The sequence below is a fragment of the Marmota monax genome, unplaced genomic scaffold (genome assembly GCF_021218885.2).
Source record: "Marmota monax isolate L192 unplaced genomic scaffold, Marmota_monax_Labrador192_F-V1.1 WCK01_AAM20220418_F8-fsc00102, whole genome shotgun sequence".
NCBI lineage: Eukaryota > Metazoa > Chordata > Mammalia > Rodentia > Sciuridae > Marmota > Marmota monax.
The window spans coordinates 3,355,410-3,383,276 of record NW_026692494.1 but is presented as its reverse complement, the minus strand read 5'-3'; the positions used below and the strand labels follow the sequence as shown (position 1 = coordinate 3,383,276).

General features: G+C 59.7%; 4 protein-coding genes across 19 annotated transcripts in view; 2 read left to right on the top strand and 2 right to left on the bottom strand.

Moving 5' to 3' along the window:
* Positions 1-8,362: 8,362 nt before the first annotated feature.
* Ndufa11 (NADH:ubiquinone oxidoreductase subunit A11) lies at positions 8,363-14,347 on the bottom strand. The gene is made up of 4 exons (XM_046443989.2): positions 14,160-14,347; positions 10,394-10,486; positions 9,968-10,090; positions 8,363-8,548 (listed from the first exon to the last, which is right to left on the bottom strand). Exons 1-4 carry the CDS (start codon positions 14,254-14,256, stop codon positions 8,436-8,438), a joined length of 426 nt encoding a protein of 141 aa, XP_046299945.1. The 5' UTR covers positions 14,257-14,347; the 3' UTR covers positions 8,363-8,435.
* A 732-nt stretch (positions 14,348-15,079) lies between these two features.
* Positions 15,080-19,350, top strand: Vmac (vimentin type intermediate filament associated coiled-coil protein). 2 transcript variants are annotated; one of them, XM_046443985.2, is made up of 2 exons: positions 15,080-15,872; positions 17,216-19,350. In XM_046443985.2, exons 1-2 carry the CDS (start codon positions 15,682-15,684, stop codon positions 17,532-17,534), a joined length of 510 nt encoding a protein of 169 aa, XP_046299941.1. In that variant the 5' UTR covers positions 15,080-15,681; the 3' UTR covers positions 17,535-19,350. The 2 variants fall into 2 exon arrangements, with proteins under 2 accessions (XP_046299941.1, XP_046299942.1); XM_046443986.2 differs by lacking the exon at positions 15,080-15,872 and adding an exon at positions 15,886-16,398.
* A 950-nt stretch (positions 19,351-20,300) lies between these two features.
* Caps (calcyphosine) lies at positions 20,301-21,976 on the top strand. Its single transcript, XM_046443984.2, has 4 exons — positions 20,301-20,537; positions 20,619-20,796; positions 20,974-21,180; positions 21,265-21,976. Exons 1-4 carry the CDS (start codon positions 20,455-20,457, stop codon positions 21,364-21,366), a joined length of 570 nt encoding a protein of 189 aa, XP_046299940.1. The 5' UTR covers positions 20,301-20,454; the 3' UTR covers positions 21,367-21,976.
* Positions 21,903-27,867, bottom strand: part of Ranbp3 (RAN binding protein 3) — a 55,974-nt gene continuing 50,009 nt past the window's right edge. For all 15 annotated transcript variants that reach the window (XM_046443945.2, XM_058579185.1, XM_058579181.1 and 12 more), the window contains 4 exons: positions 26,652-26,772; positions 24,106-24,248; positions 23,421-23,604; positions 21,903-23,318 (listed from right to left, as the gene is read on the bottom strand). In XM_046443945.2, coding sequence (XP_046299901.1) covers positions 23,275-23,318; positions 23,421-23,604; positions 24,106-24,248; positions 26,652-26,772 — 492 coding nt within the window. In that variant the 3' untranslated portion in view covers positions 21,903-23,274. The remainder of the gene's footprint in view (positions 23,319-23,420; positions 23,605-24,105; positions 24,249-26,651; positions 26,773-27,867) is intronic.

The following is a 27,867-nucleotide window of genomic DNA, read 5'->3' as shown; positions in this document are numbered from 1 at the left end:
GGACTTGATCTTGGAGCCAGATGTGGAAATTTCAGGCCGCAAATTGCCCATCCTCAGCTCCAGTTCCTCCCAAGCCTCCAGTGACCTCAGATGCACAATCATGGATCCCGAGGCATCTCTGCCTGTGCCCCTATGGTTTATGCCCCAGGACCTTTGCATGTACTCCCTAGAGCCCTTGTGCCCCCACTGCCCAGATGGCTCCCTCAATGTCCCCCTCTGGCATCATTTTAATTCAGAGGGTGTCCCCCCAGCATGCCTCTGCCCACCCTGGCTTTAGCTGGCTCCCCAGCAGTCAGTACTGCCTAGCACCGGCACGGGCCGGGTGCGGCTCAGCGGCAGGCGCTTGCCTAGCATGTGTGAAGGTCTGGGCTCCAACCCCAACTGTGCAAACAAAACAAACACAAGAACAAAGGGACAGACGGCACCTGGAATTATTTGCCCAACTCATAAACCAGGCGTATCGGCCTATTGTCCCCGGCCTGTCTCCCCCACCAGGATGTCCACCTGAGGGCTGTGTTCCTGCAGCGCAGGCCGACGACCCGGGGGCCACACTCGGTGAGGAGGAGCCAGCAGCCGATCCGCCTGCGCGCTGCCTGCCCGGGTCAGGCTCAGGGGGCGCAGGCCTGGGCTCCAGGGGTCCCGGCACCCAGTGGGTGCCACATAAAGGGCAGTGCGGGCCCGCGGGGATGCGGGCTGGGCGGCAGGAAGGCCCGGGGGGCGCTGTGGACCCCGTGCCAGGTCACGGCCTGCCTCACAGACACCCCCAGGTGAGGTGTCCCCACCCAGGGCGACACGGGGCGGCGTCCGCGGGCCCTGGATAGAGGCCTGAGGCAGGCGCGGGCAGGCAAGGAATGCTCTGGCCGGGGAGGCCCCTTGGAAGTCAGGGCGGCGGGAGGGGGCCGCTCTGAACCTCGGGCTTGGCTGGGGATGTTTGGACAAGGCAGGCGGCCAGGGGTGTCATCAGGGCTAAAATTAGCCTCCGTTCCCGCTCAGCCCCTCCCCGGCCAGGAGGGAGGCTGGGCGCCCTCGTCCGTGGGCGCTCGGGAGGCGGCAGGCACCGGCCCAGTGACCTGGGGCCACACTCTTGTGGCAGTGCCCTCACCCCCATTTCACAGGTGACAGAGCTGAGGCTCAGAGAAAGCCACTGGCCGAGTCACGGCTCAGGGGGCAGAGCTGGGACGGCCACCCCGGACGCTGCCCTCCAGGCTCCCGCAGGGAGGTGACGGGCACGTGGTGAGCGGGCGGGGACCCTCTCGCCCTCCCCTCAGCATGTCGCGACTGGTTTTTCTGACCAACTTCCCAAGAAACGCCTGCTGGCCTCGCGACCTGCCAGGGACCCGAAAGACCCTGGCCTGGGCCCAGGAAGGCCAAGGAGCTGCCCAGGCGCACAGGTGGCCGAGCATGAAGACGTGAGATCCAGCGGCAGGGATGTGGCCTCCCCCAGGAGCCCCAAGGTCCAGCAGCTAAATGGGGGCACACGTCAGCCAGGTCCCGCTCCCCGGGGCCCTCTGAGGGGTCAGTGGTAACCAGCGGCTGTGCTCTGGGACTCGCCGGGCAGGCCTCTGAGCTGTCCCCAGCACGGCGGACAGACGGAGCCTTCATTTACAGTCCAGCTGAGCTGGCCCCTGACTGTTTGTAGGTCGGATCCCTTGGCTGTGGGGACGGTCCCCGCGAGGGCAGGTGCTGAAACGGGGGTGGAGGAGGCACGTGGGCCCCGGGTGACTGTGGGGGGGGACCAGCCAGGAGGGGCCGCGGGCTCGGGCCTCCCCCACCCCGCCAGGGCTGCAGCTACTTCGCCCCCGTCCTGGCTCTTCACTGTTCATGCGGTCGCTGGACAGAGTGGGCTGTGCGCCTGGGGCCCCGCAGGGTGGCCTCGCGTGGGGGGGCGGAGAGCAGCGAGGCGGGAGGGGCCGGCAGGAGGAGCGGGCCTGGGGCAGGAAGTGTCCAATCTGGGGCACAGCGCAGAGCAGACCTCCCCTCCCCAGCCTGCCATTTCCTTTCTCCTGGAAGTGACAATTGGGGACAGCACCTCTGGAGGCCTTACCTGACCCATGCCCACTGGGACAGGGTTGTCCTGAGCCGATGACCTCAGATGCAGGGGGCTGCTCCAGCCCTCCTGGCTGCCCTGTCCGGGGAGGGGCAGGGCGGTGCCCAGCTCCCCAGGTGGCAGGTGGGACAGGCGCGGTGCACGGGAGCCTTCTAGGGGCCACGGGGCTCAGCCCAAAGAGGGGCCTGGTGACCGTGCTAGGACCTACCTCTGAGCCCCTGGCCCTCCCGTTCTCTGCTGAGCCGCCTCCGTCCTCTTCCTCCCCTGGGCAAACTCCCACTCAGGCTTTATCCCCCGTTCCCCAGGAAGTCTCGTGGACACCCAGACTGACCCCTCTTGCTGTGGGACCCCTTCACAGCCTTGCTCAGCCTGGTCACCGGACTGTGAGCCTCAGGAGAGTGGACCAGGACTGTCTCCGCCATCACTGTGTCCTAGTGGCCAGCACAGGGCCCAGTACCCAGCAGGCAGAAGTGTTCCCGTGTCAGCCAGAGGCCCTAGCTCCACCTCTGTCTGCTGTGTGACCTTGGATAAGTGAATATCCCTCTCTCAGCCCTGTTTGTCTCATCTGTAAAATGGATACTAATGCCTCTCTTCCAGCCCCAAAGGCACTGAGATGGCAAAGAAGTCACGTGGTACAGAAGGCCCTGGACCTGTGCTTGGCACCCAGGACGCAGATCAACAAATGTGTACTTAAAAATCAGGCAAACTAACGCAAGATCCCACTGTGCACCTGTTAGAGTGGCCCAGATCCAAAACGGTGCCCACTCCAGGTCTGGGGAGGACGTGGAGCTACAGGAACTCCAGCCACTGCTGGTGGTGATGCCGAAGGTGGGCCACTCCGAGCGGCAGCCTGGCAGCGGGTTACCAAACCAAACCCTCTCTCCGCCACCACCCGGAAGCTCGGCCCTCAGGTCACCCGCAGGAGCAGAAAATTGATGTCACACAAAACCCTGCGCGGTGTTTATGGCAGCCCAGACGGAAGCAGCACCTGCGCTTCTGGGTGGATGGCACGGGCTGTTGGCACCACAGAAAGGAGCCCGCGGGCCGCAGAGCGGAGGCTGCCCCCGAGTCCCCGCGGGGAGGCAGCCGGTGCGGTCAGAAGGGGCGGCGCCGCCAGCCAGGGGATTTCGGGCAGCAGACTCTCTGCGCGTCCTCCGAGGGGACCCTGGGGTCACACTGGGGACTTGAGCTAATGAAAACGTGTGGCACTGGCTCCTCAGCTGTGGCGGACGGCCCCCCTGAGGCAGGATGTGGAGCTGCCGGAGGGACCCAGACCTGCTCCGAGACAGGGAAGTCTGCTAAGGAAGAAGGCTCTTCAGGAGGGCATGGCACCGTCCCCCATGGGCACGGCGACACTCACCAGGCGGCTTCTTGCATGCCTGATGGGCGGCAGCGGAAGACTGGAACAAGGAAGCACACTCTGCCCTGATGTGCCACAGGGTGGAATATTATGCTGCCACTAAAAGAGCGGGAAGCCCTTGGTTAGAAGGAAGGAACCAGCCCTGCTGTTAAGAGGGGCAGACAGAGCACCTCAGGCCCCCGAGTGTGATACGGTCTCTGTGGGGAAAAGAAATAAACAGACATGCGTGTTTGGGTCTGGTCTCCCTGAAAGGAGAAACTGGACACCGCTGGGGGCTTCTGCGGGTGGTGGGCGGTGGGGCGGCTGAGATTTACCCCAACACCCTTGGGCACCCTTTGAATTCTGTGGCCCAAATTGGTTTTACCTGTTGAAAAAATAAAGTATACAATAGATTTTAGAAAGACGGCTGTGGAAATAAGGGCACAGTAAGGGACCGCAGGGCGAAAGCTTCCTGGCCAGGCCAGCCCTGCACAGCCCCTGCCTGGCTGCACGGGGCCCCCAGGGCCTGCCCCCACCTGACTCACCCCCTTCCTCTCCGGTCCAGCCCCTGTTCAGAGCCCAGGGGGCTCCTGGAGTGAGACGTGGGCTGGGCTGGGGACGGGCCGGGAGTGGCCTGGCTGAGCCCTGGAGGCTCCAGCCGAGACCACCCAGCCTCGAACTTGACTGGCTCCAACAAAGGACCCTGCGTACCAGTGGCCGGGCTGGGGGCCCACTCCAAGGGGGACCGCGGAGCGGAGGTGGTGACTGGAGGTGTCCCAAGGCAAAGTGGTTCTCTGGGGGTGTCCCTGGCGTGGGCAGGACCCCCCAACATAGCCGTGACCAGGGAACCGAGCCGGAGATGCCAGGTTTCCAGCCTCCACGTCCAGCCAGGCGGGACAAGGGGACAGCAGATCCTGGTCCCTCAAAGCCATGACTAGGCTGGCTCTGGGCACTGAGACGGGGTCTGCCGAGCAGGCGGAGGCACCCGGCCCCTCTCCTACCCTCCCCCGGCCCCCTCTACTTCCAGTGCACCCCTGCTCTGCCGGGCACTCGGGGAGCCCCTGCTGAGCACCTTCTGGGGTGCCGGGGGGCCAGCGCTGCCAGGGCAAGGGAAGCGCTTCTCCGGGAAGGTGGCTAGCCAGTGGCTGCCGCTGACTTGGGCACTCCAGCGCCCTGCCAGCCTCCCCTCTGTGGCCCCCTCCTGCGCCCCCGGGTCCCCAGGGGCGAGGCTCGCCTGCCGAATCCTTCTTGCTGTTACTCCTGGCCCCAGCCCTGGCCTGGAGCTCAGGAAAGGGCGGAGCCCTCACGGCTCCGTGGCCCCAGCAGTGACCAGGCCTGGCACAGGCAGCTGCTCAGGAGGACTCGTCATGTAGGTCCTGATCCTGAGACCCAGTGTGGACGGCTTCCCTCCTGCCCAGCACAGTCCACATCCCACGGGGAAGCAGGATGCAGGCAGGCTGCAGGCCCCAGGTGAATCTCCTGTCCTTTGCTCACCTGGTGACTCATCCATTCAGGCCACACATATTTCTGAGCCCTGCTGCAGGGTGTGCCCAGCCTGGCCCTCAGGGAGACACCGGCCCACGGAGATTCAGAAGCTGTGAAGGGCCATGGGCAGCGTGAGAAGGTGAAGGGGCATGGAGTCAGCTGACCAGGTGGGAAGAGGTGACGTTTCAGCTGAGAACTGAAGTAAGTAAGGAGGGAGAAGCTGTAGGGACCTTTGGGGAACCATGTGTGCAAAGGCCCTGGGGCAGGATGGAGCCCAGGAGGAGGAGCAGTGAGGAGCGCAGGGCTACTGGGAGGTGGTGTGGACCTTTAGGAGGTGAAGCCTAGTGGGAGGTCCCTAGGTCACTGGGGGTATGTCCTCAGATGGGAGTGTGGGACCTTGCCTTTTCTCTCTGCCTGAGGTAGGCACTCAGCTCTAACCCGCCCCCCCATCAGTTTGCCCCCAGCCCAGGCCCAGGGGCGTCTGGGACTAAGCAAACCCTCGGTGGATGGCCTCAGGTGTTTGTCACAGTGAGGGAGCTGACTACACAGGGACAGAGGGCCGGGCCTTGTGGGGCGCGAGGAGGCTGGGGCTTTTACCCTAGGGAAAGCGTGGAGGGCTGTGGCACAGGAGGGACGAGACTCAGGTGCTCCCAGGCGCCCTTTGGCTGCTGTGGGCAGGACATGTGTGTGGAGGTGGGATCCCTAGAACAGGGTGGCTTTGCTGCTCCCAGTGTGGAATGAGGGGGGCTGGCAAGGGGCACATCTGGGCAGACACTGAAGGCAGGGCTCTTGGAGTGGAGGTCAGCGGCCCTCGGAGGCCTTCTCATCAGCCTCTGGCCCCCTGACACTTAGGCCGCGTCAACAGAACCATTTCCCAGGACTGGGCTTGAGCCCGGGGCTGCTCCCACTGCCACCACCAGCCCTTTTTATTTTAAATTTTGAGACAGGGTCTCAGTAAGTTGCTGAGCCTGGCCTTGAACTTGGCATCCTCCTGCCTCAGCCTCCTGAGCCACTGGGACGACAGGCATATGCCCGCCACTGCACCTAGATTCACGGAACTTTCCAAGGCATCTGTGGAGGCCATCTTGCTTGCGATGGCTCGGCCCCTTGGAAGTCTTTCAAAGACAACCATCAAGTTTCCAGCCACAACTAAAGCCAGTCAAGCAGCGGGCGGGGGGGGGGGGGGGGGGCACCCCCTCCCTGGCCTGGGGCTCCTCTCCGCAGCGCCCACCTGTGGGTGCAGGTCCTGGAGTGCCCCTCCCCACTTGTCTGCTCCCATCTTTGTTCACGAGAGCTCAGAGGCCCTGGTGGCATCTGGGTGGACTGGGCCAACAGTCTCTCACACCCGTCCCTGTGGGGGACCTGTCCCCAGGATGGGTTCCTGGGGAGTGTGCGCTTTACCCCATGGGCCCCAAATACCTGTCCTTGGCCCAGAAGCCCCCAACTGCTCACTGGCTCTGCCTGTCGCGGAGACTCTTGCCCTTGGGCACACCTTGGGTCTCCCTTTCATGCCCTCCCCTTCCAGGAAGCCCTCCTTGACTCCCAGGGAGGCCGCTGCTCAGCCTGTCCCCCTCCTGGTGACCTGGAGCCAGGGGCTATGTCCAGCTCGGAGCAGTCTCTGGAGGGCTCCCTGCTGCCCCAAACAGGGGCTTCTGCAGGAAGGGGGGAGCGGGGTATCCAGACAGGGCCTCCCCGTGAGGCCTGTGTGGGGGGCAGGGATGACGTCAGCCCCTCACAGTCCTGTAAATGTTTATGGGCCAGGCGGCCTCGGTTTTGGGGTTCCCTGGAGCCCCATGAGCAACCTCCCCCTCCTGCCCCCTTCTGGGGGGCCTGTCAGACATGCTCCGGAACTGGCGGCCAGCCCAGAAAGGGCTGGGTGGGCGGCGAGCAGAGCCCAGGTCTGGCCACCACTCCCCAAACAGGGGGGCATCTGAGGCTGGGAGGGGGGACAGGGCTCCCCCTTGGAAGTCCCCCTCTTCCCTGCCCTGCATCTTGGCTGGCGCCTGTGACAGGTCCTGAGACAATGGCTGGGGAGGGGCCTGCAGGTGGGTGAGGCCTGGGCAGAGCTCGCTAGAAAGGAGCCTGTCCCTGTGGGTGCCAAGCAGGGCGGACACAAGGGAAAGGACGCTCCTCACTGTCCATCGTGGAGCTAAGGGGACCTTGCTGCCCCTCCGGCCAAGCGGAGGCGAGCTCTGCCCCCTGCTGGCTGTGGTGGGGACAGTCCAGGCCAGTGCGGGGCCAAGGGGGGGGGGTGGATGGGTCTGCAGGGGAGCCGTCTCCAAGGAGGTGGCTAAGTGCCGCCCGGTCCAGGGTGGAGCAGGAGTCGAGGGTGGGATTCGAACCCAGCCCTTTCTGAACAGGCTCCTGGTCCCTCTCTGCCCACCGGGTGTCTCCATCCTTTCCCAGGGAGCCCCAAGCCCAGGTTCAGGCACCCAGTCCTGGACACAAGCCAAGCTGGCGTCTGGTCCCCTGGGAGCCAGCACTCTGTGACATCTGGACACAAGTCCAGGGAGGGCAAGAGGCAGTGGGGAGGCCAGCAGGGCAGGGGCTGAGGAAGGCACCTGGAGTCGCTGGATAGGTGTGGCCATGGCAAGGGGGACAGCCCCCCATAGCTTTCCTCCTCCCCCCCCAGGTGGATGGAAAGCTCCGGCCCACAGGAGCGGATGAGGGCTGTGGCCCCCTGCCCATTCCTGCTGTCCCTGGCCACCAGGCGCAGGGCCCCCGCTCCCCTGGATGGGGCCGGAGAGCCGAGATTCCCGGCGTGCTGGAGCCTGCGCCTCCTCCCTGCCAGGAAGCTCCACGCCAGTTCTGGGGAAGGAGCCGCGGGCCAGGGCCGGGCGTCGCCAGCATTCCGGGGCCACCTAAATCACTCGGCCTGACAGCTGGTGAGCAGGGCTGGCAAAGATGTTGGTGCTTTCCGTGTCACTGCCACCAGCCCCTCACCTGGCCAGGCCACTGGGTCCTGGGCAGGGCCGTCCAGGGCTCTCCGCTCTGATGCCCAGGAGTTTGGAGAGGGCTGCGTGTGGGGCCCGAGCATGTTTTCCACATGCTGCTGGCTTTGGGGAGTGTCCTGGAGAGATGGCCCGTGGCCTGCAGGGTGGTGGCCAGAGCTGAGGAAGGGCTGTGGGCGGCTGGGTCTGGTTTCCATTCCCTGGGGTCCTGGGAGGCTCCTGCTCCACCCTGGGGAAGGGCTGCGGCCTGGCAACAGGTGCGTCCCTGCCAAGCCTCCTCTCCTGGCTCCCTGTGGCCCTAGTGTGATGCCCCCGCCCCCCAGTTCTGCAAGGCCAGACTGGTGCCCTTGGCCTGGCAGGGACACACCTACAGCCAGGACAGTAGGTGGACCATGTGGGGGTTCCCATCTCCACTCCCTCCCAAGCCCAGAGCCAGGTCGCAGGCCGAGGCCTGTGCCCAGCCTTATCTCCCTTCCTCCTGCCTCGGGACCTGCCCAGCCCCCTTGCTGGCTGCGAGACACCGCTCAGCCCCCAGGACACTTGTACACACACATACATGGAATTTATTTCTGGGCACATTTGGCCCTGCCTGGCACCTGGGGAGCAGCAGGGCTCACACCTTGGGTTTTGCAAACAGCTCCCACCCCTCCAGCTGGCCCATCTTGAACAGGGCGGCCGCCGTGCCCATGTACACGCATCCAGCAGCAGCAATCCCATAGTTGTGAGCTGCAAGGAAGAGGTGACATCAGGCACACTGTGCCCAGGACGCCTTGGCCCCACCTGCCTGGGGGCTGGACTTGAGCTTCAGGGGGCCCAGCCAGAGCTGGGCTGCTCTGGGGCAGCAGCCCAACCCCCAGCAGGTGCAGGTCCAGGCTGGGTCCTCACTGAGCTCCACACCAAGGGCTCCAGGGACACAGTGCCACCCAGGCTCTGGGCTTGGGAAACACTAGGCAGCAGTGACACTGTGGGGTGTCTCGGCATCACAGGTGTGTGGCTGAACAGCAAGTGCCCTGCTTACCCCAAAGCCACAGGGGCTGGCCGAGGAGGGGGCATGTCCTGCCAACCAAAACCCGCTGGGACTCAGGGAGGCTGGCCTGGGGCAGGGCTGGGCTCTGTGTTGGGACATGGAACCCGGGGCACTTTAACCACTGAGCACGCCCCAGCCCTTTTAATTTTTTTCTTTGAGACAGGGTCTTGCTAAGTTGCTGAGGCTGGCCTAGAACTTGGCACCTTCCTGCCTGAGCCTGCCAAGTCGCTGGGATTGTAGGTGTGGCCACCATTCCCAGTGTCCTCCCCATGGTGTTGACACAAACGCGGCGACTACTAGAGCCCTTGCCACACGCCAGGCAAGAACGGGTGCCAGGCACGGTGGCCTCATTTCCCCTCCTGTGACCCTGAGGCAGGGGCACACAGGGCTGGGGCGGTGGGGACGGGCAGGAAACAGCACTGGACCTATGCCAGGTGGCTCTGCTGCGCAGGGCTGCCCTGGGGCCTGGCCTGCCTCCTCCAGGGCCACCGCCTCTGCTGGCTGCAGGTAGGCCCGCGACTCTAGTTCCTGTATCTGTGCAGTGGGCTGAGAGCAGCTCCCTGTGGACCCTGGGCCTGCACGTCCCTGGATGCTGTGGGGGGCATGGGGGCAGTGCAGGGACATCTCCTCTAAGCTGCTCACGGGTCAATGGTGCAGATAATTAGTGACCTGTGTCCTCTAACAAGAAATGACAGACGGGACGTGGAGTGGGAATAGCAGGGGTGGACCGTACAGAGGATCGTTGGGATGGTGATTGGGGACCGACACTAACATCTGGGGGGGATGACATTCCAGGCAGAGTGCAGCTGTGCAAAGGCCCTGGGGCAGGACTGAACCTTGTGTGTTGGGGCCACAGTGAGGAGACTGTGTGGCTGGAGCAGAGGGTGGAGGGAGGCAGGGGTTGGGGCAGGCGGTGTGAGGCCCTGTGGGCTTGGGCAGCAGCACCTATCACTGCTGGCTGGCCCGAGCCGCCAGTGGTGTCTCTGTGGTGACCTCCCTGTGCCCAGGCAGTGTTCTGCACACCTGGCTCCCTGGGCTCTTGTCCGGGTCAGAATAGAGAATAGGGTCAGCTGGGGCAGGGGTCCTGTGCTGGGGCGCAGGGCGGGTGGGGTACTCACTACGAGCTCCCAGGGTCAGGCCTCCGGCACAGCCGCCTAGGAAGTAGTTCAGGGGGTCATCAGGCTTCCCACGGACCTGGGCGCTGAAGCAGGAGGTGATGCCGAACACGGCCCCGATGGCGGCTGCCGGGGACACACAGAGGGCAGGTGCTCAGTCGGAGGCCCAGAGGGGGCATGGCGAGAGACTCCTGGAAGCTCCCTGCCAGCTGGCTGCTTCCCACAGGAGCTTCCCGCCCTGGCACTGCAGCTGGCCCCTGGGACCCCTGCCACAACCCATGTCCCTGACGGAGGAGCACCCTGTGTCCCCCGACGGTTCGGACTGTGGACTGGGCTGGGAGCCAGGGAGAAGTGGCGGTTGTAGAAGATGCTCCCAGACCGAGGGCAAGAGCTGGGCACTAGGGCAGCCAGGAGAACCCCCCTGCTCACCTGCGGTAAATGTATATCGTCCAGCCCGAGCCACTCCTTCGAGGACGGAGTCTGGGGGACGGTGTGTGACACTGTAGACTGACCAAATCAGGCCTGTGGGACAAAGGGAAGGAGGCCAGTCGATCTTGGTCTCCTCAGTGATGAGAAGCAGCCCCTGACCAACCTTAGGCTCCAGGGTTCAGGTGGCCTGCTGGGCACTCTGTCTCTGGGGCCACCCCTCTGTGCCAGGGCTGAGCTGGAGGATCCTCACCCACTCCTGGCCCCTAGGCCTCTCCTTTCTCAAAGCCTGACCAGTGCTGGCTCAGCTGTGGGGTCCCTGCCACCCATACTGGCCCTCAGTGGGGCACTGGCCAGCAGATACGGGAGCATCCATGAGGCGAACACAAGAGTGGGACCAGGGGCCTCAAGAGTTGTGGGGCTGCTTCAGGGCTTCATGCCACCAGCTCAGATGCCACAGCAGCGCCCCCTACAGGTCTTGGCGCCTGGGTCCAGCTCCCACTCCCATCAAAGCCTCCACTCTCCTGTGGGCCCTGGGCCTCCACCTAAGCCTCCCAGGCAGTGGCTCAGCTCTGAGGCTGCTAAAGCCTCCCTCCTGCCACTCCTGGGACACCCCCCCACACTGGAGGTTTGGGCCTAGGTGTGTCCTTGGCACCTAGCTGGCATGGCTGCCACTCATGCCCACTTGGCCCCACCACTCAGGTCAGCTTTTCCATCTTCACTGTCTCCCCAGCCTCCTGCCCCTGATGCTGACTCCTATGCTCAAGGGGGCCAGGTGGGGGCCAGGCGGTGAAGAGGAAGGAGAGTCCATTCTGGCTGGCCCAGCCGCCCATCAGAGCCTCGCAGGCATGCCTCCCTCTGTGGTGGGTGGGCAGACTGTCGCTGGCTCCTGACCACCCAGCAGCCCAGCACGGCCTCCCCATCTGCTGGCAGGAGCTGCTCGGTGCAGATCCCTCCTTCCTCTCCCTGTGGCCCTCCTGACACGGCCCAGTCACCACAGGGACCTCCTGGGGCCTGAATATCCCAACAAAATGGACTGCCCTGGACAGGCCACAAGGGCAGTCACCGCCCCTCACCCTCTCCAGGCCCTGATGTCCTGTTATCTGCTGCTTCATGGAGATGAGGCGGCCTCAGAGAGCAGAGCAGCTTACCAGAGGCTGCCCAGCAGCCATCTGGGAGACCAGGTGGGTATGACCCAAAGAGTGCCCCTGACAGCTGTCCTTATGCCCAACCTCCAGCTTTTAGGACCCACACGTCCCTCCAGGCCGGGCGATGCCCTGCTGCCCAGCTGTGCCTCTATTTCAGTTTGCCCGAGTCTGCCCCACAGGAGCCTCCAGGGGCCCTTTCTATGTCCCGCAGTGAGCTCATCTTCAGAGGGGCCTGAGGAGGGCCAAGATGCTCTCCACTGCACGAATGGGGACCTGAGGCCCAGGATGCTGGGAAAAAAGCCGAACCTGGAGTGCCTTGAGGATCTTCTCCTCCCAGTGAGGACCAACACCTGGGTCCCTGCTGGGCTGCAGAACATGATGGCGCCAAGGGCCTGCTCCCCTGGCCCAGCAAGCCCCACCCTCCCCCACACCAAGGCTTATGTGCACCCCATTCGTAAACACTCCCAGACCTTCCTGGGACTCAACGAGTCCTGATCTGGTCTGTGCTGGCCACAGGGTCTTATAACCCTCTCACCCCACCCAGCAGGAGGAACACTGTTTCAATGATGCTCCCAAACCCACTCACAAGCCTGGTGCGTGGCACTTGTGGGCACATGCCTTTAATCCCAGCAGCTTGGGAGGCTGAAGCAGGAGGAATATGAATTCAAAGCCAGCCTCAGCAACTTAGCAAGGCCCTAAGCAACACAGCGAGACCCTGTCTTTAAATAAAATATAAAAAAGGGCTGGGGATGCGGCTCAGTGGTTAAGTGCCCCTGGGTTCAATTGCCAGTACCAAAAAACCCCCCAAACAAACCCAACAAAACCAGAACCCACTCACAAAGAGACCCTTGGGGAACCTTACTGTCCCTACCCCAGGCATAGATCTTGGCCAAGGGACCTTTTAGCCCATGGACCACGTCCCAGAAAACAGCAAGTGCCCACCGTCCTAGGTCCCCTCCAAAGCCCCTTAGCAGGTAGCAGGTGACCTAGGACTCCCTGCTTACCCTTTGGAGGTCAAGACTGCTCCATTACCCTGTCCCCATCATTCACCCATTGTGGTGACCTGCCACTCTTCTTCCTGGAGCCCCTATAAGCACAAGAGGATCTCTACTGATCAGATCTCTCCACTGCCCTCAACCTCCTTTCAAAAACCCCCCTGCAGCCTGCTGCCGGCCTCTTGACCTCCAGATACTCGCACGCAGTGCCTCCAGTCAGGCACAAGCTGCATGCCACAGGTGCCCACCTAGAGCTGCTCCTCCCACATGCACCATTGGGTCACCCACTCATCACATTACTATATACCTCCTTCCCTCCCAGACTGCTGTGCCCACAGATGACATCCAGGGACTTCCATGAAGCAAGTGGCCGCCCTTGGATGAGGGTGGCAGGAGATGAAGGGGGTGGGACCGGAAGGGGAGTAGTGCCCATAGAGCTAGTGACCCCCCAAATGACGCCCTCAGTGACTCCCCAACGCCGCATGTCTGACAAGGTTTCTCTCTCGCTGCTCCCCCAGTGCCCTCCAGTGAGTCCCCTCACTAGCCGTGCCCACCACGTCAGGCTCAGGGACTCCTGTGTGTGAGCATGCGCACTTCTTCATGGCCCTCCACTTATGGACACAACACCCCCATTCCATTCATTTATTTTATGTGATGCTGAGGATCGAAGCTGGTGCCTCATGCTCTGCCACTGAGCCTCAGCCGCAGGCCTACTGCCCTCAAAATCTCCTCAAAGAGGCCGGGATGGAGCTCTGGGTCCGGCCTCGCCCCAAGAAGAGGCCCAGAATGCCTCTCAAGTGTCTCCCTCCTGCTTTCACATCCCTTCAAACATGACCACCCCCCCCCAAAGTCCTTCCAGACATTTCCTAATGTCATGTCTCCCCTTAAGAATGTGCCAGAATGACTTCCCCTCCTGGACCCCCATCCCTCCAAGGGGGACCCGCAGACCCGGCCTTGCAGCCGGGCTCCCAAACGCTCAGGGATGGTTAATGCGCCTCTTTCAGTCCGGAAGCGCTCCCTAGGGCCACCCTAATCCAACTGCGACCAGGAGGGTCTCAGTCCCTGCCAGGCCCGAGAGATGGTGGTGGCCAAAGTCATTTACTTCCCAGCGGGGCAGAGAATGAAAGGAGAAGGTGCCCGGGAAACCCTCATGGGAAGGGGCGGGCACTGGGACGACCGGGCTGCGGGTGCCTCGGCCCACCTCACCTAGGATCCCACTGGTGGCCCCATCAGAAGCCCCGGGCACACCTGACCCTACAAAGACCTCATCGCACCCCGGAGCGTCCTCAGGCTTCTGGGACCGCTCCCGACACCGCAGTGACGACCTCCTCGAGTCCCTTCAAGGCTGCCCCGCGATGGAGTCTCACAGGGGACCTCGAAGCCCTCCCGGTCTCACTGCGCAGCCTCCCGGAGCCTGGAGAAGGCTCCACCAACCCCTCCCGCCTCGCCCGCGGTCCCCGTGCCCGGCTTGTCACCTGAGCCACGACCTCCCGGGGCCCTCCGACCCCGCCAGGTCCCCCAGCCGCGCGGCCGCGGGAGCCCGGCGCGCAGGACCCTCGGGCGGCGCCGCGGCCCCGTGACCTCCTGCGCCCTCGCGCTCCGCTGCCGGGGCCGGCCGGCGCTCACCCACTGCGCCGCCGATACCGGTGCTGGCGTAGGCTTTGCGGTGGCACTCGGTGCCGTCGGGGATGTCCAAGAACTGTCGAAGAAGACTCGGAGCCATGGCCGCGCAGCCCCGAGCCCACACCGCCGACCCCGCGGGCTCCGCGCTCCCAAGGGCAGCCGCTGCCGACTCTCGCGAGACTTCCTGGGGAAGTGCGCGCAACCTCCCTGACCAAGGGGCCCGCAACAAGGGCGCAACTTTATTGAGCTCCGCGGACAAGCACACGGGTCGCGCGCATGCGTAGGGGGGCGGGCCTGGCCTAAGGAAGCACGAGTACGCAGGGTCGATTGACAGAGGGGGAGCTAGTCCCGGCTCAGGGAGTCCTAGGTTAGGGACGGTTTACTACTGGAGGTGGGGTCTGTTCTACAGGGCAGACTGACGGGAGCTAGGTCTACCGCCACGTACGGACTAGGTATGTGGCCCCTCTTAGCGCCCGAATCTGTATGGGACGTTGTCATGCCCTGTGACCAATATCCAAACAGGAGTCTGAACCGGGTGCCACTAAACTTTAGGATGTGGCCAGGATAGAGGCGAAGTTTAATGGAAACGTGACCAATTCTGGGATCTTAGTGGGAAGCGTTCTGTGCCCGAACCGTGTAGGAAGAAGTATGTCTCGGTTTGAGGGCGTGGCCCAAAACGAAGGAATAACCCGGAGGGGTTTGACCAACCCCGCGCGGTTGTTTCTGATCTGCGGCTGCTAATTCCCAGGAAGGGAGCGGGGGTGGCGCTCGGAAGGTAGAGGTCCTTGGGTTAGACGGGGGAGCGTGAAGGAGGGGAAGGGGTTTTGGGGTAGGGGGATAGTAGAAAGAACATCATCACCCTATGTGCATATATGATTACGCGGCCGTGACTCTCCGTCATGTAGAAAGGAAGTCACACTCCATTTATGTGTGATGTGTCAAAATGCACTCTACTGTCATGTATAACTGATTAGCACACAGAAACATCAAGAAAAGGAAAAAGATAAAAATACAGTTGACATAAAGTTAAAAAAGAAGAAAGAAAAGAGCAGCTTATGTTAGCCTAAAGCGCGTCTGTTCTTGGACTGCCCCTGACAGAGACGTGGCCAATGGTGTGGGCCCCAGAGGAAAGCAGCCTGTTCCGGCGGGCGCGCTGGTGCCTGCCGCGGCCGAGAGTTCCGGACCATTCCGGGTGTCACTTTCTAAGTAGGGCGGGGCTTGTCTGGAAAATTCGACCAATCCCGTGAGCTGAACGAATTGCCCCTGGACCAGGCCTACACGGGGGCGTGTTCTGTCAAGATCTTGACCAATCTTAGGCTAGGCTTAAGGGCGGACTTTCAAGATGCTTGAATCAGTGAGGGCGTTCGGATTTCCGGAGACGCACAGCCCAGCTCCGGAGGCGGGGCCTAGAGAAAGGCTCCTGCCAATCGTGCTAAGGCCCTGAGGGGGTGTGGCCCACTTTGGGGCGTGGCTGCCTGTTCCGGGCCGCCCGGGGGCGTGTCCGGCCTGGACCTCGGCGGGGGCCATGTCCGCGCCGCCCGCGTTGCAGATTCGCGAGGCGAACGCACACCTGGCTGCAGTTCACCGGCGCGCGGCGGAGCTGGAGGCGCGGCTAGAGGCCGCGGAGCGCACGGTGAGCGCCCAAGCAGAGCGCCTGACCCTCCAAGATCAGCAGTTGCGCGCCGCCCTGGACGAGCTGGGCCACGCCAAAGACCGGTGAGACTGGGATCCGGCCAGGTGACTTCCCAGAGGAGGTGGGCGGAGGCAGAGATGAGATTGGACGGGGAAGAAGAGTAGGAACCCTGTGAATTCACGTGGGGGCTGGACTGCTAATGGGATTGGAGGAAGAAAAAAAAAAAAAGAAAAACACAAAGCAAAACTCGGATTAGTCCTCAGGATGTAAATGAAGATATACGTGTGAATTTGTAACTTCAAATAGCCTATTTTTCCCACAAGGCAAGATCAGCGGGTACTGACTGGCACAGGGAGCACCTACTCCCTGGTGTTGGCACTGGGAGCCATGGCAGTTTCTTGAGCAGGGGAAGATATGATCATATCAGCATTTTTGAAGAGTTCCTTTTGGCAGCTGAAGATTGAAAGAGATGAGACAAGTACCCAGGGAGGAGGGAGGACCTGGGGTCCAGATGCGGAACAAGGAATTCAGAGCTCATTGGATTCATCCATTTGTCTTTACTGAGCACCTGATATGTGCCAGGTGCTGGGCTGGGTTTGGAGCACATTGGTAAGAGAGAGACATATCATTGGGTGGTTATATCATGGGATGATCAAGGTTTGTGATAGGAGGGGGCAGATCACACAATCTCAGGGACCCAAAGGGAGGCTTCCTGGAGGAGCCATCAAAGCATGAGAAATGGGAAAAGATGTTGAGGATCAGGAACTGCAGAAAGATGGGGAGTGGTGAGCTGTTGTGGCTTGGCTGCCATAACAAAGCAGTATGGCTGGCATCTCAGAAAACAAGGTTTATTTCTCACAGTTCTGGAAGCTGGAAGTATGCAATCAGGGTGCCAGTTGGTTGGGTTCTGGTGAAAGTACCCTGGCTTGCAGACTTCCACCTGTTGCTTGTTCTTGGTGGCAGAGAGACCGAGCAAGCTCTCTGGTGCCTCTTCTTATAAGGACACTAATTCTGTCATGGGATCACAACCTCAGACTTCATTTAACCCTAATTACCTCCCAAAGCCTCTATCTTTTTTTTTTTTTTTTAAAGAGAGAGAGAGAATTTTAATATTTATTTTTTAGTTCTCGGCGGACACAACACCTTTGTTTGTATGTGGTGCTGAGGATCGAACCCGGGCCTCACGCACGCCAGGCCAGCGCACTACCGCTGGAGCCACATCCCCAGCCCCACAAAGCCTCCATCTTGTGGGTGGGGATTTAGGGCTCTATCACATGAACTGGGTGGAGACACAGAGTCAGTAACTGAGAGGGGCCTGGAGGCAGTGGTGGGGGCAGCCATGGGGAGCTGTGGGAGGGCTGGGAGCAGGGGGAGCTGCCCCTCTGCTCTCCCACCATCCTAACTGCCCCGCTTTGCCTTCCTGCAGTGAGATTGCCGCTCTCCAGGAGCAGCTGCTGACCTCCGAGGCCGCCATCCGCAGCCTGCAGGCTGCTGTGCGCCAGAGGGATGAACTCATCCAGCAGTTGCAGCCACGGGCCAAGCTGCTACAGGACATTTGTCGCCGGCGGCCACCCCTGGTCGCACTGCTGGCTGACCTGGCTGAGGCCGAGCGTCTGGGGCCCTTGCCAGCCAGTGACCCAGGCCATCTACTCCCCAGTGGGCCTGGCCCACCCCTTGCCAACAGCACTGGTGAGAAGGCGGACCAGGACCACCCCCAGCCTACGATGTTTGGGACCACAGTGTGAGCCTCAGAGCAGATTCCAGAATGAAAGCAGAAGGCTCCTTTGGGGATTTCCACCTGTGTCAAGGGGCAGAGCCACGACCCTTTCCAAACATCAGAGCAATCTAAAAAGGCTAAGTTTCCAATTGGGCCCATAGGCCAAATACACATGTTTAATCTGACAAGTTAAAACAAATGACAAAACTTTGAATCCATCCTCTTGTTGAACAACTGGTGATGCTTCCAGAGAAGCTGGATATCTGGCTTCAGACCTGGCTGGTCTCGTCTGGCTCTGAGTCCAGGGTACCCTTTTATCCAGGGTGAGTTCTATTGGTGCCCTCACCTCTGAGGCTGTTGACCTGGCCCTGGAAGCATCTGAATTTGAGACCTCTGTCTGGTGGAGACAGATGGCATCAAGTTCCACAAGATTTGTTGTCCTTGGCCTTGATACTGTTCCTCCTGACACACCCTAAAGTGTTTCTTAGCTTTTGACCTTGGACTACAGCTAGGGGCTGGAAGCCTTATGCCAATCTGCATTGACCATGTGATGACACATTTATATCCTAGATCTCTGTTCCCTAACTCTGACCTTTCCTCCACATATACTCCCAAAGGATGAGCAGGCAGGGGTGACAGCCTAGACGCTTTCCTCAGGGTGCGCTGCCTGGGACCTGCACGCGGGCTCTTCTCTCTTCCTATAACTTTCCCCCCCAGATTGCCACATGATTGGCTCCTTGTCACTCAGGTCTTTGCTCAGATATTACCTCCAAGAGGCCTTCTGTGACCATCTTACTTGGAGTAGTCCCTACTTTACCCTGCCAGCCCTGCCCACCATCATTCCATGCCATTCTTTTTATGGAGTGTCACACTATCTCACCAGTAGCGTCAACTCTGACAGCAGGGTTTTTGTCTCTTGTTCTGTTTGTCACCAGTGCCTGACATTTCTCAGAGCCCCCCTCAGGGACAGGGATGGTCCTGTGAGCCCTGAGGGAGCCCCTCCCCAGGGCCAGCCAAGCTTGTGTGGCAGCGTGCAGAGACACTGTTTTTTAACTCCTTGTGTCTAGCTGTCCTTGCCGCCCAAGGCACTCAGGGAACTTTGCTCTTTATCAAACCAAGGAGGGGACTCAGGCCCTGTTCCTCCCACTCCCTGCCTGGCGGGCCGCCATCAAGGCTCCATACTCAGGGAATTGTCATGCCAGCAAGTGCCCAAGAACAGGGACTGTTTCAACGGGCGGTCATTCACAGCCCTGGGATGGTGCCGCCTTCCTGCCTGCATCCAACAGTGACTCTCAGTGCAGTGACAATGGCCCCATTTTCCTCTCTGGATGAACAAGGGAGCTGCAAAGGGAAGCAGGCTGGGGACTGTCTGCCCTCAAGCATAAACCGTCTGCTTTCTCTGCTGGGCCCTTCATCCTCTCCCTGGCGTGGGCAGGAGAGCTGGCCCTGCGTGTTGTGCGTGATCCTGGTTGGGGTCCTGCGAGCTTTGGAGCTGGTGCCACAGTTGTCTAATCTGGACAGCAGACTTGTCCCCTTCTCACAGCTGTGGGCAGAGGCCTCCAAGTAAAGCCGCCCGGCCTCCAGTTCCGCAAGGCCAGGGCAGCGTCCCGTGCTGGGAGGTTGCTGGAATTCTTTATTTTCTGTGGGGCTGGGGAGGGTGCCCAGAGCCCCCCACACTGGGCAAGGGCTCCGGCACTGAGCTGCACTCCCAGCCTGGCATCGTGTTTTTAAAAAAGTGAAAATTTCCGGGGGCGTAGTCCAGCGTATACCTAGCTTGTGGGGGACCCTGTATTCCACCCCCAATGCAAAAATAAAAAACCCAAAACAATTATAAAAATTGATTATATTTTCATTTTTTACAGAAGAAAATTGCGGCATGTAACACTCATTTAAAAGAAATTCATCTCTGCCCACTCAAGAATTTTGGGCTGCAGTAGCCTTCCGAATTTGTGCAGTGAGATGTCACTTAAGTTTCTTGTCAACCACCAAGTCATGGCACAGGGTGGCTTGTAATCTGGGTTGTTTCTTCACCCTGGGGTCACTTCCAGCAGTATGGCATGATGGTATGTGAGAGGTGGCCCTGTTTTGGAAATTCTCCTCTGATGCCCTGGTCTGTTCAGTCCCAGGAGGTCCCCGTGCCTTCAGTCCCAGGAGGTCCTGTCACCTCAGCTAGCATTCATGACCCATAGAAGGCCTGTAGCTTGGCAGAGCCCAGAGTCACTTCTCCATTTGGTCCAAATGGAGAGGTTTGGTTTGAGGACCAAAAAGCAACCCACAAAAAGATCTGTAATGACAAAATACTGTAACTGGTTCATAAATCTACCAGAAACAGCTTTGTCACAATGTGGTGACATCTCTAAAAGTTCGCTCTCAGCTCAGCATTCACCGACTCTGAAGACCTCCTGTTGGACATGGGCCTGGGCAGTTCCTGGGGCCCCAGGACCTTGAGTTCTTTTGAACTTTAATCTCTTAGCAGTTTCATCAACCCTGGCTTTGCTTTGGCTGAGCTGCCCAGTAAATCCCTGAGAGGGAAAGGGACTTGCCCGGGGCCACACAGCAATCAGGTCTTCTCTCTGCCCAGGACTGCCTATTCCCCTGGGCTGTAGCCTCTCTCTCTTCCCTGTGACCAGCAAGAGTCCCTGCTTGTCTGGGCCTGGCTGTAGCCCAGGCCTGGACCTCTTGGGGCTGCGAGTGAGTGAGCAGATCTCTCAGCACCGCCATCAGCCTCAGCACGTGGAGAGTTAACAGCTGGGCCCCTCCCAGTCTCCAGAGCCACCACCCTTAGCAACGGTCTTGCCAGGCAGGACGCAGACCTAACACAGAGCAAAGTCAGCAGGACTTGGGGACAGACACAGGCCAGCCAAGCAAGTGTGGGTTGGTTGGCAGCTTGAAGCCTGTGCCTGGCTAGCTGGGTGGGAAGTCCCAAGTGCCCACAGACCCGACCCAGAATGGATGCCGTGGATGCCACTGTGGAGAGGCTGCGGGCACAGTGCCTGTCCCGAGGGGTCTCAGGCATCCGGAGCTTGGCCAGGTGACGGGGTCTTCTGCAAACCTTCCAGACTCCAGCCCTGGGGTTGCCTGCCATCCAACCATAACCACCCCCCCACCCCAGGTTTTTCCGTCGCCTGGACCAGGATGGGAGCCGAGTGCTGGATGCCAGGGAGCTCCGGCGGGGCCTGGCAGAATTGGGGATGTTGCTGGATGAGGCCGAAGCAGAGGGTGTGTGCAAGCGCTGGGACCGCGATGGCAGCGGGACACTGGACCTGGAGGAGTTTCTGCGGGCCCTGAGGGTGAGGCCCACTTCTGGGTATCCAAGGACACAAGAGTCAGGGAGGCTGACTCACCCCGAAGGATTGCTATTAGGAAGCGCCCATCAGGGGTGACATCCTGTCCTGACAATCTTGGGGGAGGGGTGTGCTGGGGACACCCTACCCTCTGCCTCCAGTCACCACCAACCCCTCCCCCAGCCCCCCATGTCCCAGGCCCGGGAGGCAGTCATTGTGGCTGCCTTTGCCAAGCTGGACCGCAGCGGGGATGGCGTGGTGACTGTGGACGACCTCCGTGGAGTGTACAGTGGTCGTGCCCACCCCAAGGTGCAAAGTGGGGAGTGGCGGGAGGATGATGTGCTCCGCTGCTTCCTGGACACCTTCGACTCCTCCGAGAAGGACGGGCAGGTGGGTGGATGCCCACGCAGGGCTCTCCTCCCCACAAGGTGGTGTCCAGCCTTGGCCCCCCAGTCACAGCCTGTCTGCCCACAGGTCACGCTGGCAGAATTCCAGGACTACTACAGTGGCCTCAGCGCCTCCGTGGACACAGATGAAGAGTTTGTGGCCATGATGACCAGTGCGTGGCAGCTGTGAGCAGACTGCCCTCGCTCAGCTGGTGCCCAGAGCCGAGGACCCCTCCCACCTGCCTGAGCCGGCCCCTCCCCAGACAGCCCCAGCAGGGACACGAGTGGGATTTGAGTGGGAGTGGAATCCGTGAGAACTGAGCCTGAGGAATTGGTGAGACCAGGCCTCCTGCTGGGCCACCAGGCAGACGTGGGACAAAAGTTCCAAAGGTCACTGGCTCTGGACCCCAGGGAAAGCAGCCCTTAGGCCGCTTGTTGACCAAGGCCCCAGTCACTGCAGGTACCCTCACTCCCTCCCCCGTGGATCCCGTAGAGAGCCAGGTGACCCCTGAGGGGGAAGCAAACAGCAGGTCCGAGTGGAGGCTCCACATGGAGGCCAGTCTTGGGAGGCGGTTTGGACTCCTGCCCAGGTGTGGAGTGCGAGGCAGGGCGGCAGGGGTGCTCGGGCAGCCAGGCTACTTGGGCACCTCTCCCTGTGAGGCGTAAGCTGTTCCTGGCTGGGCTGTCTGGCTTCCTGAGGCCCCTGGGGCATGCAGGAGGCTGGGGTTTTAGTTAAAAGTTTTAATGTAGTTCCCAAATACATTTCATATGACAATCTTACATAAATGTTCCAAAACACATGGGCATTGTCTGGTTTTCCTTGTCACTAGTTGGCTAAGGCGTAAAGCAGAGAAGTGTGACCGGATCTCCTGGGCAGGCCTCTGGTGTCTCCCCTGGCTCAGGCTTGCAGGGGGCTGGGCAGTGCAGACCCACGGAGCCACCCTGGCCCTGGGGCTTCTGGCTGCCCCTGGAGGTGTGGGTGGCACAGCTGCAAATCGGGGCCTCCTCTTCACCCCGGGGGGGGGGGCAGGGCTGGGGGATTTCCTCTAAAGTCCTGAGGAGCCTTGTGCACAAGGTCCACCTCCTCTATGGGTTGCCCTACGGGGTGGTACCCAGGCACCCACTCCTGTATACTGCGTGCATGGGGACAGCGTACTGTCTGGGACCTGGTCCCCATGGCTAGCTAGGGCCCTGCTGCCTCTCCCAGAGGTCCCAGCCCGTTGTGAGGGTATGATGTCCAGGGCTGTGCAAGGAGTGGCCCACAGCAGGAAGCAGGCTGGCGCCAGGTGCCCGCGGACAGATGGATCACATGATGTGGACGGGGAAGAGGCTACTAGGGGTCCCTGGGGCCCCTCCCAGGCTCCGTGGCCTTTTTTTAGATAGGCATCTCCACACCTAGGCCAGATGGAAGCGGACACCCCACCATCCCGTGACTCAGCTTATAGGAACCCAGGTGGGCAGAGTGGGGGCCTACTGACCCTGGCTCAGAGGCCAGGACCACAAGAACAAGCCCTCAAGGAGCTGTGCCTGCTCAGCGCAAGAGAGCAACTCAATCCCAGAACTGAAAACAAAGCCTTTGGAAATTAAAAAAAAAAAAAAAAAAAAAAAAAAATTGTAAAATATAAACCCATCAAATCAGAATATGGCAGACAAAGAGCCACACGGAGCACCCAGGCCCAGTGCTGGCTCCTGGAGCAGAGCCCAGGCTTGGCCACTGCTCCCAGGCAGGTGCCACCCATGCAGGAGGGAGGGTGCGGTGGCAGGGGGGCCAGAGGCCCTTGCTGCACCCAGAGGCTGCGACACGCAGGGTGAAGAAACCAGGTCTCCCAGTCCCAGTGAGAAGCTGTGACAAGTCTTAATGTGCCATTTCAGAGGAGGGGCAGGGAGGAACGTTCTTTTTTTTTTGCTCATCAATATGATGAGGTCTCATGTCCCAAACCACATCCAGGCAGCTCCCGAGTGAGTCTGCTTTCCAACGGACGCAGATCCAGACTGTGGTCAACCCAGTGGGTGTGGCTCCGCCCATGGTGCCGCTGCCTGCGGGGAGGGGGCGGGCGGCAGACAGACGACCAAGCAGCAGCCTCCTGTGCGCCGGCTGCTATGTGCTCCCAGGCGTCTGCCCGTCACCTTCCTCACCTGCGCCTGCGGGAAGAGCAGCGTCACCTTGGGGCCAGTTCTGGTTTGGCCCACATGGGCCGGGAGGTCAGCTCTGGGCCCCTCCTGGGCAGGCAGTGCCTGGCTCACCGGCCCCGGCAGCCCCCGAGGGAGCCAGCACATCATCATCGCTGTCATCCTCCTCGTGGGATGGGGCGGCCCCAGGCTCAGGGGCAGGCATCTTGGCCTCTTGTTCCTGCTCCACACGGCTGCGAAGGGCCAGGATGCGGTGGTGTAGGGCAGCGTACAGCTGGCCTGTGTCCTTGGAGCTGGCCTGGGGGAGGCAGGGGGTTGTGAGGGCCCTGGGACCCATCCTGCTGGGGATGGGGGTGGGAGGTGTCCTACTCACAAGGGGACCTGGCTTGCCAACCGGTCACATCCATAAGGCCATCCCCACCCCTAGGTGGCTGGGAGGATACTGGGGCCAGGACACAGAGGTCAAGATTGGGGACACGTGTCATCCGTTCACATGACACAGGATGGGGTGACCAACACACAGGGTTGTTTGTCCTAAGCACACCTCTGACCTTGGCCAGCCCCTAAGGGGGAGACAGGGAGAAGGAAACAGAGGGTGAGGCTTCCTTCTGGGTGTGCTGACCTCAGGGCACACCCCATTCTCCACAGCTAGAACACAGGTCTGGGTGACACCCACAGGAGTCTACCTCCCAGAGTCCAGGCAAGTGGCGCCCAGCATGTCAAGGAACCCCGCGTGGTGGGTGGACTATGGGGTACAGCCTTCTTTCTGAGTCCAGCAGCCTGCCCAAGGGTGGCTCACCGAGATCAGGAAGACCTTCACACCCTGGTCCTCAGTATCCATGGCGGTGATGCGGATGCTCTTCTCACTGGCCTTGTCCATCTGCATCTGGGCCCACAGCTTGGTGTTGAGGATCAGCCGCAGGCTGCCCTGGGTCCGCATCACTGTAACCAACAAGGCCACTCAGCCTGGCCCCCACCCCGCCACCACCAGAGGCAACAACCTGAAAGAGAATCCAACTTGGCCAGCCAGCAATTCTCCAGCCCAACTCCTGCAGGACCCTGGTGGATCGGTGGCTGCACAGACTGGTGTGGCAAGCCAGTGGCTGGAGGCCACATCCGGCCTTGTGAGAGTTCTGTTTGGTCCACACAGGCAAGTGCCAGGACAGCCATTCCCTTGGGGAAATGGGGGATCGGAGAGGGCAGGAGACGGGCTGTAGGAGGTGAGGGCTGCACATGCTGAGAGGGAAGCTGGGGCCCTCTTGACCATCCCCACTCTTGGGCCAAGTCCTGGCCCCTATCCTCTGGTTTTCTTAGGAAAAAGAGGAAGTAAGAAGACTGCTTACAGCATCCACCAAAAGGAAGCCAGGAAGGAGGGCAGCGTGCTGTGGAGGGAAGGGCAGGCCTTGTCTCTCTGGATGCTGCCCACACTGCCAGGGCCCATGCACCTGGCCTGTGTCCATGGCATGGACATGGCTAAGTCTCATCTTCCTGCTGACTCAGCCCTGCCCACTGGAGGGCTAGGCTGTCACCTCTGCCAGGGGCCCTCTCAGCTAGATCTCCCTGTGCTCACATCCCTGGGCCAGGTACCTGCCTCAGACATGGGGGCTGGGGAAGGGACAGGGTGCCGAGGGTGGTGCTTGGTAATGGGGGGAGGGATCCATGGCAGTGGGCTGGCCGCATGTGCTGACAACAGCTGGGGAACCCCACCATGCACACTCTGCTCACACATTTGAATGCTTCCATAAGAAAATAGTAAAAGTCAATTGAAGCTTGGTGTGGTAGCACACATCTGTTAATTCCAGTGACTCAGGAGACTGAGGCAGGAGGACCACTATCTCGAAGCCAGCACAGGCAACTTTGCAAGCCTTGGCAACTTAGCAGGATGATTCTCATCTCTGCTCTGACCTCAGGGATGTTTCTGAATTGAACTGTGTAAAACAACGCTTAAGGGGAATGTGAGCTACCTTGGGCCAGAAACCCACAAAAAATACTTTGATCAGAGAAGATGAGAAAAGATGAGCATGTGCTTTTAAACACAGACACACACGTACACAGCTTTCCCCAGTATGTGCACATATTCACTTTTATAACAAGCTTACTTATGGAAATACAATTCATGCATTAAGATGGCCCCGTCTTGTTATCTATGATAGTTTACAAAAATCTGAAACAACCTAAATGTCTGTCAGGGATTAAATAGGGGGCTAGGGTTGTGGTTCAGTAGTAGAGCACTTGGCCTAGCATGCATGAGGCACTGTGTTCAATCCCCAGCACCATATTAAAAAAAAAAAAAAAAAAAAAGCAGCTAAATAAACAGAGACTAAAATATAGTAATTGCCAATAGAATGTTCACATAGAAGTTTTCAAAACCAATTGTTATTTCTTTATTTTTTGCAGTACTGGGGATGGAACGCAGGGCTCCATGCATGCCAGGCAAGTGCTTTATTACTGAGCTACATCCCCAGCCCTTTTTAAATTTCATTTTGAGACAGAGACAGAGCCTCACTAAGTTGCCCAGACAAACCCTGAAGTTGCAATACTCCTGCTTCAGCCTCCTGAATAGCTGGCATGACAGGGATGACCACTGTGTCCAGCTGATAATCTTTACTTATTTTGGGGGGTATCAGGGATTGAACTCAAGAGGCACTTGACCACTGAGCCATATCCCAGCCCTATTCTCTTTTTTATTTAGAGACAGGGTCTCCCTGAGTTGTTTAGCACCTCGCTGTTGTTGAGGCTGGCTTTGAATTCACCATCCTCCTGCCTCAGCCTCCTGAGCCACTGGGATTACAGGTGTGGGCCACTGCGCCTGGGGGCTGGAGAATCTTTATTTTAAAGGGATATTTAATGCTATTGGAAAATGCTCACAAATAGTAAGTGAAACAAGCAGGATATAAAATTGCCCTATTTCCTTAAAAAGGACCACAAAACAGGAGGAATCAATACGTTACGAGCAGAGACTTCTCTCTTTAAAAAGAAATAATTAATGCTGATTTCTTCTTTCTCCTTTCTATCATAAAATTGCTATTTTATCAGTGAAAGTAAATTTAAAAATTGCTAAATATTTCAACACTAGGGAGAAGTCTTGGAAGGGATGGCAGCTGGAGTCACTGGGTCAGGCCTGTTTTGGGGGTGCCCAGCTGGCAGGCTGACTGGGCGTGCTGGGGCCACACTGTCCCGTCTCGACTGGTCTTCCATTCCTAGGCCAGGTCAGGTTTCCCTTTCACTCCTTCTGGAAAGGCACTTCTTGTCTGATCTTGGAACAACCCCAAGCCCTTTCTCTCCATAGGGACCCTGCCATGCCCACCTGCAGGAGGCCTGGCAGCCCCTCCCTCGGCAGCTCACCAAGTCGGGACTGCAGTGTCCCATCGTCGGTCGATGCCATGTCGTTGAGCCTGAGCAGCCCCCGGCCTCGCTCCACCCAGGACTGTGAGGTCTTGTCAAAGACAAACAGCTTGCACTGGGTCTGGAATACACATGGCCCTTGGTGAGCAGGGCCCTATCGGCTCACTGTCGTGCACACCCCGTCTCTGTGTGGGTTACCTGGATTACCAGGGCCAGCAAACTATGACACAGGGCCATGGCAGGTCCTTGCCCAGTTTTTTTTGTTTTTGGTACCGGGGATTGAACTCAGGGGCACCAGACCACTGAGCCACATCCCCAGCCCTATTTTGCATTTTATTAGAGACAGGGTCTCACTGAGTTGCTTAGCGCCTCATAACGTGCTGAGGCTGGCTTTGAACTCGTGATCCTCCTGCCTCAGCCTCCTGAGCTTCTGGGTTTACAGGAATTTACAGCCATTGCGCCCAGCCTTGCCCAGTTTTTTTATCCTTCCCTTAAACTAGGTCAAGTCAAACAGTAATAAAGAGATATTAAAAAAAAATGATTTTAGAAACAAAAGAAACTACAAGATACCTCCTCCCACCCAACCAGGATGGCCAGAACCAGAGACTGTCAGCTGCTGCAGGAGGGGAGTGACGTGGGGTAGCTGCTGTGGAAGAACAGCACTCCCTCTGCGTTCCTCAAAATGCTAAACACCAAGTGTCCACTTGGCCCAGCAATTCCATGCCCAGGTGTCCATGCGAAAGCTCACTGATTATCAACTGGTGAACGGACAGGCAAGTGTGGTCCCAGCATACACTGGAGAATTTCTCAGCTGTGCAAAGGAACCAGGCTCTGACACGCTAAGGCAGGGATGAGCCTGAAACAAGCTCAGCGAGGAGCCAGCACAACAGGTCACCGAGCACGCGACTCCACCGACAGGAACTGTCCAAAAGGGCAAATCCACAGACAGGAAATGGATTTGTGCTTGTCAGGGGCTGGGGCGGGCAAGGGATGACTGCTCAGGAAAATGAGGCTTCTTTTTAGGGGATGAAAAAGTTTTACGTTTTCATTTGTAGTGACGGTTGTGCAACTCTGTGCGTGCACTGACGACCCCTGAACCGTGCGCTGTAAAGGGCACCTTCTATAGCTGTGCGCCATCCCTCCACAAAGCTCTCACATGTGTTAACAGGAGAAAAGCACACGGCAGAAACCTCATGTAGCCCTTCAGAGGAAAAAA